This window comes from Citrus sinensis, chromosome 3 (assembly GCF_022201045.2).
Source record: "Citrus sinensis cultivar Valencia sweet orange chromosome 3, DVS_A1.0, whole genome shotgun sequence".
In the NCBI taxonomy this organism is placed as follows: domain Eukaryota; kingdom Viridiplantae; phylum Streptophyta; class Magnoliopsida; order Sapindales; family Rutaceae; genus Citrus; species Citrus sinensis.
Genome location: NC_068558.1, coordinates 50,044,158 through 50,053,673, shown reverse-complemented (window position 1 = coordinate 50,053,673; position 9,516 = coordinate 50,044,158). Strand labels below are relative to the sequence as shown.

The following is a 9,516-nucleotide window of genomic DNA, read 5'->3' as shown; positions in this document are numbered from 1 at the left end:
TTATGTATATTTGTTTACTATTCTCAAGCGGTGGTATTCTCATCAAATATCATAAGTCATAACACTAGTCTACAATTTCTTATGGACATTTTGGCATGGCATCAATGCAATGCACCTCCTTTAAGACGTTGCGTCTTTCGTTAACAATTGTTATGAATAAAATGATCATTAAGAAGTTTTAATACACAACAAGATCAACATATTATTTAGAACATAAACTATTATCTCAACTATGTACACATTATATTATTATTCCTAAATTGAGACTCGTTCGGATGCATAGAAGCTGATTTGTGGGTTTTATTTTCCGATAAAGGAAGGCCAACTGCAATACGAATTCAGTATGAAAACTGTCAACTAATTGTTCACATAAGTTTACCATCGAACCAATCGCTTTACTGATGTGATTGATAATCATACATAGCATGTTAAGAGATCAAACATAATTGATTATCAGTATTTTTTAAATAGATTAATAATTTTGTTTGCGTAGATAAGATTGTGTGTTATCACTCAACTAATGCTTTTTTAGAATAAACTCTCTACACGATCGTCCACATAAGTAAACCATGGAACCAAGCATTTTACTAGTACAGTAGTATATATGATTGATAATCATACTTGGCATGTTATCTAATTTTTCAGAATAAATTAATAACTTATATGCGCACGTGGGTTTATGTGTTATCAACCAACTAATGGGCCCATAAGAAGCTGAACTTCCATTTGACTGATATTTGTGCGTTTCACGTCTCAAAACAAAAGAACTCAATGGACTTATAGAAAGAGTAGAGCTTTAAAATTCTTATAATATTATTGAATTTTATTTTCTAAAATACCCCGAACTTAATTTATAAAACACAAACCCATGTGTTAAAATTAACCATCATTCCATAAAATTTTACCTTAGAAAAAAGAATTTGAAACTAAACTTTTATTTATAGAATACATATTTTGGCCACTCCTACAATCTTAAATTATATTTTCTTTCTATTATGTAATTTCTATCTCCATAACTCTATACTCTTATAATTATCTCAAAAAAAAACTTTTTAGATCAAAATATAAAATATGAATATAAATTATAAAATGAGATGGACGTAAAAAGTTTATTAAAAGAATAATTTATTTTAAGTGTTTAATTAAATTTTCTTTTGAAAAAAAAATGAAATAAATTATTATATTTAGTTATATAGGTAATTTCAATTAAAAAGGGGTTTTAGAAGGAATTTTGACTTTTTGAGGAGTATCAAAAGCCTACTCTTACAAAAACATGAAGCCCATTAATCTCTTTGTATCGCACGGCTTGGTTTTTGTTGCAAATATAAAGGGCACGTGAACTTTGTTTGCGTTTACAATTTGAGTGGGACTTTTGGCACCCCTTTAAATATTTATCAATACCTCTTTTTTTTTATTAACCCTATTAAAATAATTAAAAATATTATAAAATTCTTTTAACACCCCTTTAATGACAAAAATACCCTTAATTTAAATTTATTAGTATAAACCCCATTATTTAATTTTTGATCACTTGATTGTGGATAAAATTTAATTTTTAATCCCTTGTTTAATTTATTAGTATAAAATTGTCTAATATTGTCATTGACTAGCTAGATCAATTATTTCTTGTGTGGTAACTTCAAACACCAAATCCTTAAAAACACTTATATTAGTTTCGTATGGTGTTGCCCAGCCTTCTGCACATGGTTCATGATACTTGATCCAACCATTCGCAATAGGAGGAATAGGTGAAGCTGGAAGCATGAACACCTGCAGAAAAAAAAGCCATAGAAAAATTAGTCCAATAATAAAGATATTGTAGCATAATTTGAATTTCCAAAATTTTACATGCCTCTATGAAATGACTTCTATTAACAAATATAATAGTAATGATTTTATATGAAGAGAATGATAATGGAACAAATCTAAGAGGAATGAATGATTTTATGTCAATGATAAATTGATAATAGCAATGATTCTATTAACAAATCTAATAGCAATAAGGAATTTTTAAGGAGAAAAAATTATTTGATTTTGAGTGGGGGTTTAATTCAAAATTGTCTTATTATGTAATTTTAATAAAGATTAAAATTATAAAATAATTAAAGGGGTGTTAAGAGGTATTTAGAGGGGTGCCAATAGTCCCACTCTTACAATTTCTACTGACAATCAACAGGGTACCATAGCTTCTTCTTTCCCCTTTAATTCATTAAAAAATGACTCACTTAATCCTTCTGGAAGTTGCATGAAGCTCAAAATATTGCTGCTATGCTACGATCAATTATAAGGGAATTATGGCGCTGTTTAGTTTGGAGGTTGTGTATACTTAAAAGTTATAGTACTAAATTTTTTTTATAGACACTAAATGTTACATTTTAGAAATTAAATTAATTTAATTTCACACTTATAAGATGAAAAACTTATAATATCTTTGTCATTTTTGTCAAAATCAATATTTAAAAATCATATTTATTACACATTATCAACATTTATGTGATAATAATAATTTTTTTTTTTTACAGGATTGTGATTTAAAAACTACATCTAAATACCAAAATGGGCCAAAAATGCTAGGTGCAGTTCATCCAAATGTTGCATTTAGCTAACTTCCAAACATCTAGGTACAGTTCATTCAGCTAAATAATAACCCGTTGCACATGTTAAACCACGAAGTAAACTGTGGCGATCTCTTGGTCAGTGACAAAATGTCACAAATCTTTCTCTGCAAATCTCAAGTTCATGATGCACCATAAAATGATTTACTTTCACGAATCACGGTTCCACCGATGCAGTATTAACAAACTATAAAATTAAAACATCATATTCTACAGTTGCGTATATAAATAGAATTTATATGAAATAATCCATTAAAGTTCCCACAGCACATAAAGATCACAATAACTTCAAGAAAAACTACATCTAGTTTGCAAACAAAATTATATTACATAAATACAACTTGCATACAAAGGAACAGAACAATAATTTGCAAGCACATGCAGTTCTTCAGAGGCTTCGAACTAAAATTATCTTTCAAATATAATGCACTAGCAAACTGTAACCCGTCTTCACACCCAACTTGTATGCAGCAATCGCACATCACAAACTTATATTATGTGTGTTGATTGCCCGATTTTGAAGTAATTTCTGAAACATCCATGGGCAGTTTAGACCATGCCACCGAGTTCTTAAACCAGAAAGTTCTATGCTTAAACACAGATAAGCTTAGCATCACACACAAAGCAGCAATCAAAGGAACCAATATACCAACATTTCCCCTTGGCCAAGTCTTCAATATCAATCCTGCACAGAGCTCTCCGTCGAGAATACCCATTGACTTATTCATTTTCATGATTTCCACTGCATTCAGAATACCATCAACAGCATATCCCAAGCTCTTATCTGAGGGGCCAACACTGACACTCAAAACCCCTGAATGATAACTATCAACCACAAAGTCGGCATAAAACGGAGAAGCCAATGAATAACCCGCAACAATGGAGAGATCCAAATCTTTGTATGCTAAGTTCCCATTAACATACACATTGAAAAACAGCAAACCAAGAGAAATACTTGCAATATCACAAAAATGCAACCTAACAAGATACTTGTAACCCTCAATCACAGGAAACTCCCACGTCATATTCAAATTAGGAATTGAAGCATTCGTGGCAGCAATCACCCGGGCAGTGTTATAAACATTATCAGGACCAATTTCACGGCTTGCCCCTCCACTCTGATACCAGATCCTACCAGTAGAATACACCTTTTTTGATCCCTCACTAGATTTGAGGAATTCATCATCAGGTAACCATGTCCTCCACACAGTATCATTAAATGGTGTCACTTTTGGACCACCCACATTGACCCTATACATAACTTCAAGCGCTTGTTTACTTAGCGCATCAAAGTTGTCAATTTTATCGCCATTGACAAACTTGGCAGTATCCAAAATCAAATCTTTAGGTGCGGATATCACTTCAATGGCATTAACAAATGCAAATTTCGATTTCATAGTGGGCAAAAACGCAATTACAAGCTTTTCAGCATTAATCCAGATAAGATACTCCTTAACACTAGCACTTGCAATTATATTACCAACACTAAAATTGCTCAAAACAACATATCCATTAACCAAAACGTGAAATTGAGCATCATCTGAAACAAATTGAGACGAATTTAATTGATAGAAGTGTAGGCGTACCATGTGGGTTCCCTTGTCTCTGATCTTGAAAATATACCTCGATGGTCTATCGAAAACCCTTGCTGAGTTATAAATTTCAGGTAATTTACCATTTCGGTGACTAAGTTGGATCGATTTTGACCGAGTTGAGAAGGTCAAGAGATGCGAGCTGGCGCGGGAGGAGTCGGAAATGAAGAGGCGATTGTCTACGGTGGTGTCCACGGTGGAACCGCAGTCAATGAGGTAGTCATCGGCTGGAGAGAAAGAGAGAGCAATACCATAGAAAGATGATAGAGACAGTAATAAGAGAAACAAAGCTTGGTTTTTGCGCAGATTCTCCATTAGATACAAACAAAAGCTAGTTGAAGAACTGAGATGAGATTAGATGAATGAGTGCTGTTGAGTTGTGAGTTTATGTATAAGTGAGCCGTTGACTCGGAGACGACTGAGTTCGTGTCCACGCGTTTTGACAGTTGTTACACGTTGGCGTCTAAGATAATAACATTTTGATCCCTAACTTTATACTTTTTCTCATGTAAAGATCTAGTTAATCTTTCGTACTAAATGGGTCCCTCACCTTATTTATCATCCATCCTGCATGATATTACAATTCTAATTAGAAATCTATCGTACTAGCTTTGATCTATAAAATAATGATAAGGACCGCTAAAATTTTGAAAAAACCTGCTCTTATAGATAATAGATACATTTATTCATATTTTGCCAGTAGCAAGGACAATCTAAATGAAAACTTACTAAAATTACATAATATTTTTTTAAAAAAATATTCTGATCATCTACTAATAATTAAGAGTTACTTAATGTGTATTCAACCAATGTGTTATTACCACTTAAGCTTTAGCCCAATGGTAAACTATTACCCTTAAAGTTAAGTATGACTTTGACCCCATGAACTCAAAAAATCTCACTCAATTAAGCTTAATTGTGTGGAGATATTTGTAAAGTCTTTCTTTCTTACGGAATGCGAGTGGATTAAAGGCACCCCTTCTCAGTAAGTATTATTTATCTGGATATGTATTTCATATAATTAAATGTAATAATGTAAGTCCTAATTATTATATCTGATTGTGAATATCATTGTAATATAAGTCCTAGTTATATATTTGATTGTAAACATTAATATATTGATATGCTGTCATAACAATTGTAAGTATCTGTATAATACAGTAACCTGATACTTAATTAGTTAAAAAAAAATCAATGTGTTATCAATTGTTTTTCGTCATGTGTATAATATTATTTAATTTATTATTAGATACTTTTTAATCCAATCAATAATGATGCATAATGTATTACATATAAATTAAATATCCCAACTAGTAATACATTACTCGTGTAGTCGTGTAAGATTTGACAGTAATGCAACTGTACGTTGTAAAGTCATTCTTTTAATATTACGTGCCTGTATTTTTTTTAGAGTCGTTTTATGTATGGGAGGAGTTTAAAAAATATTATTGCTTATAAGTTGATTGTAGCTTATGCAATTTTTTTGAAATAATATTAATATTACAATACAAACGATATTTAATATTAAAAATCCACAGAAATTTCTTATACCAATTATCTGACCGTACCAAAAAAATGAACTCCAAGTTTCTGCTGTTGTTTACATTTTTAAGAGGGGGAAAAAGAAAAAAAAAATCGTCTAAGCGTTTTGATCACAATCACATCGATTATGATGGATAGTACCCAAATCAACGATGAATAAAAAAATAGAAGAAATTTTGAGTTCTGAGCTGCGAAGGGAAAGCAATTAATGCTAAGTATAGAATATGAAAAACTAATTTCTATCACAACCCAGCAATTTCACCTTCTCTGCATACCCCTACATCAACTACCATTGTCCCTTTCTTCTTCGTTGGTAATATCCTGCAACAATTTCTTCTCGGTGGCTGCTCATGCATGCAAATGCAAAACACACATCAATTAGTTGTAAACAAGATATATAATTAATGTACTTGTGAAAGCTGAAAACATAATTAATTACCTTGTCCCATAAATGTGGGTCAGGTTTCTTGTAAACCTCGATCCTCTTAATTCGAGAGGGATCAGCAATTTTCCAGTCACAATCGGAGTTTGATTCCTGATGTCGGATGTACTCACTAGCCGTACGATTCAAGTTGAGATTAAACAAAGCATTGGACAAATAATACACAAATGGCTTTTGGCAGGGGTTAGTGCTAACAGGTCGCGTGTTGAATGAGAAGTAAACATCTTCGTCTCCGAAATTCCAATCAATAAACGTTCTGGCCGGGACACTCATTTCTTTTGCTGCAATTATGCCACGGTATATTTGGACTGCGTAGCCCCACGAAACAGATACAGTCCAGCTCCTGGTTTTGCAATAGCAAATGGATTGTTGAATGAGTCCGGCCGAGTCTAATTTCATTGGAACCATTAGCCGTTTCACGGCTTTTACACGGTCCATTTTTGGGAACACTGGCTCGATCAAATCTAAGTGGTGGAGAGAGAGTATCGGTGCCACCGGATGAGCCATAAGGATCCCCGAGAGGTCCCCGTATATATCAAGCTGCATCCCTCAAAATATATCCCACATACAAGCCGTATTAGAAGATATAATCTAAGTATAATTAATTGCTAGAAAATAACAATAGTAACATAACAGATCGAAGAACAATAATGATGATTAGCAATTGATTAATAAACTTTTATATGCATGCATGCCTTTGAATGTTTGGTCAAGTCAAGCCAGAAAGTTCGGCACTGCCACAAACGTGTTTACATTAGAATAGAGGCATATATATATATATATATATATAGAAGGTATACGTGGGGGATGGGGCAAACTATTGCTGATGACACATGGTTATGCTTGCTGATTTATGATAAAGCTGACCAGGAGTAATTGTATTAGTGAGCATCTCTATCATGACGATTGAATATAAAAATCTCATATCTAATCGCACAACTTAAAAATAACTATTTCCAAGGGAGAAAAAGTCACATTAATGGTTCGTCTCTTTTAGATCTACGTACATATCATAAGTAATTCGGGGCTAAATGAAGTAAGAACAACTGAAACAATGTGTAGAGTGAATGAATGTATATGCATGGTTGCTAAATGAATTGAATTTGAAGGGAGACAATATAAATTTTGATAATAATGTTTCTAAATAAGCAACTAAACAGAAATCGGAAAGCAAAAAACCTGGTGAAATCCTGGGTGTTTGGTGAGAGGAACACCGAGTTCCATCATGCAAGCAAAAATCCTTTCATCAGAGCCGTACAAAGATGGATTTCTATGCAAACATTCATCTTGAATTTTCTCAAGAGCTTTTGCTAAAGCATAACTAATGGCAAACCCACCACCACCAAATCCCATCCCGTAATAAAAAGCTAAATTTTGCAAATGACTCTCCGACGGATAGCCAATATAATAATACTCGTTATGATCATACTTGGACAGAACCCTAGCCAAATTATCAAGAAAAAATACTGTATCATCATCTCCCATCACAAACCATCTCACATCCTTCAATCCAAGCCTGAAACTCTCCGAAACAATCCTCGATATCCGTATCGCGTCTCGGGTGCCAATTGGGTTCTTGTATTGGAACTTTGATGTGTCGCCTGAGACCTTTATTGGTGGCAAAAGATGATCAATGCTGCTGTTTTTAACAGGCTTATCTAACCAGACATGGCCTCTTGTTACGTTTGGTCGCCACCATGTTCTGATGTAATTTCTTCTATGTTCCCATGTTGAAGATGAGGCTCCAATGCCAAATACGACGTGTTTTAGGCTTGTTTTATCTTCGGTGTCGTCGGATGATGGTACGTGTGTGGGTACCAGAACTTTGTTTCGAGAATGTTGTCGATGAATGCGGATCACAGGTTCATGATTTGGGGTGTCTGACGAATATAACAAAATTAATGAGTAAAATACGTACGGAAGAGATACTAAAACGATGAAACAGATCATCGTTTTGGGGAGAGACCAAGAATTTGTATGAGAATTTTTCACCATGTGATCTCTTAATGGGTTTTCTTGATCTTTTGATGGGCTGCTCATGATTAATCAAAAGCAAACAAAAACGAAAAAAAAAAAATGGGGCAAAAAAATCTCAGATATGTAAACGTATCAACATTGAAACTGGTGATTTTGGTTTATCAGAATCTAGAACAAGAGGTTCATCTCATATGAAAGAGATCAGGTGCTAGACGCCAATGGAGAAATCTTACCCGCCCGCACGAAAGGATATGAATTTTCATCCGATTACAATTTTACTTCATGTGAAATTTGTGATTTACCATCAGTGAAAAGGTAATTTTTAAGAAAAAGAAAACTGTTCAAGTAACATAGACGGAATGGCAAAAAAAAAAAAAAAAAAAATTCCCAAACCCCTCAGGAAGTGTTCACAGAAAAACGGAAATTGCATCACATTTTAAAAGTGCCTTCCGAAAAAGAATGCCAAAACTATTTATTTGGATATTTCTATTAATATATCAAAATAATTGTTTCTCAGATAAAATTTCCAAAGTATGAAAACAATTATGTGGCAAATTAATAAATATTTTCTATTTATTATGCTACTTGGTTTATTTATCGGTCCTAATACTAATGACACATGTGGTTCTATTTTAACGTTCGTCAATGAATTTTTACAACCGCAGAAGTTTCAATCTGTTGCTTTAGTACAATAGGAGTGTAACGTGTTAACAATCTTCCGAATTTTCTTGAAAAAATTACATGGTCAACTTCAGGAAACATGTCAAACATATTGTCATTTTAATTTTATTACATTCAAATAAAATCATTTTAAAGGGGAAAAAAAGAGAGAAAGTGGAAGAAAGTTAATTAAAAAGTGTAGTAATTACAAATTAGGATGAAAAAAAAGGACCTCGATCCACTTTCTAATAATCACGTAGCGTTTAACGTGATGGTATCTCAAATTAGGGAGGTGAATTTCTAAAACTTTGGCTTCATTATGAACTTTATTAAGATGTTAAATTTGGTGGAATTTAGGGATGTTTTTGGGTTGATATATACTATATAGGAGACTTGACTCACTTGAGCCCTATTTGCTATTAAGGTTGGATGGTATAACACTAAAGTTTATAATAAACACTAATTGTTGTAATTTAAAAATTAAGTTGGTTTGATCCATTATTTTTATGATGAAAAACTTATAATATCTTTACAATTTTTGTCAAAATTACTACTTAAAAATTATATATACTATACACTATTAACTTTTATTTCATAATTATGAGTTTTTTCTACTAACTTAAAAATTACAATATCTCAATACTAAGCAAATTCTCCAGCTCCTGCTTCAGTTAAGGCAACAAAGAGT

At 32.7% G+C, this 9,516-nt stretch overlaps 2 protein-coding genes across 2 annotated transcripts; both read right to left on the bottom strand.

The window, feature by feature from the left end:
• Positions 1–2,836: 2,836 nt before the first annotated feature.
• On the bottom strand, positions 2,837–4,592 carry LOC112495780 (probable receptor-like protein kinase At5g24010). The gene has a single exon (XM_025092556.2). The coding sequence runs from the start codon at positions 4,520–4,522 to the stop codon at positions 3,110–3,112; it is 1,413 nt and encodes a 470-aa protein (XP_024948324.2). The 5' UTR covers positions 4,523–4,592; the 3' UTR covers positions 2,837–3,109.
• A 1,156-nt stretch (positions 4,593–5,748) lies between these two features.
• LOC127901289 (uncharacterized) lies at positions 5,749–8,703 on the bottom strand. The gene is made up of 3 exons (XM_052438293.1): positions 7,371–8,703; positions 6,189–6,731; positions 5,749–6,093 (listed from the first exon to the last, which is right to left on the bottom strand). Exons 1-3 carry the CDS (start codon positions 8,229–8,231, stop codon positions 5,992–5,994), a joined length of 1,506 nt encoding a protein of 501 aa, XP_052294253.1. The 5' UTR covers positions 8,232–8,703; the 3' UTR covers positions 5,749–5,991.
• Positions 8,704–9,516: the final 813 nt, after the last annotated feature.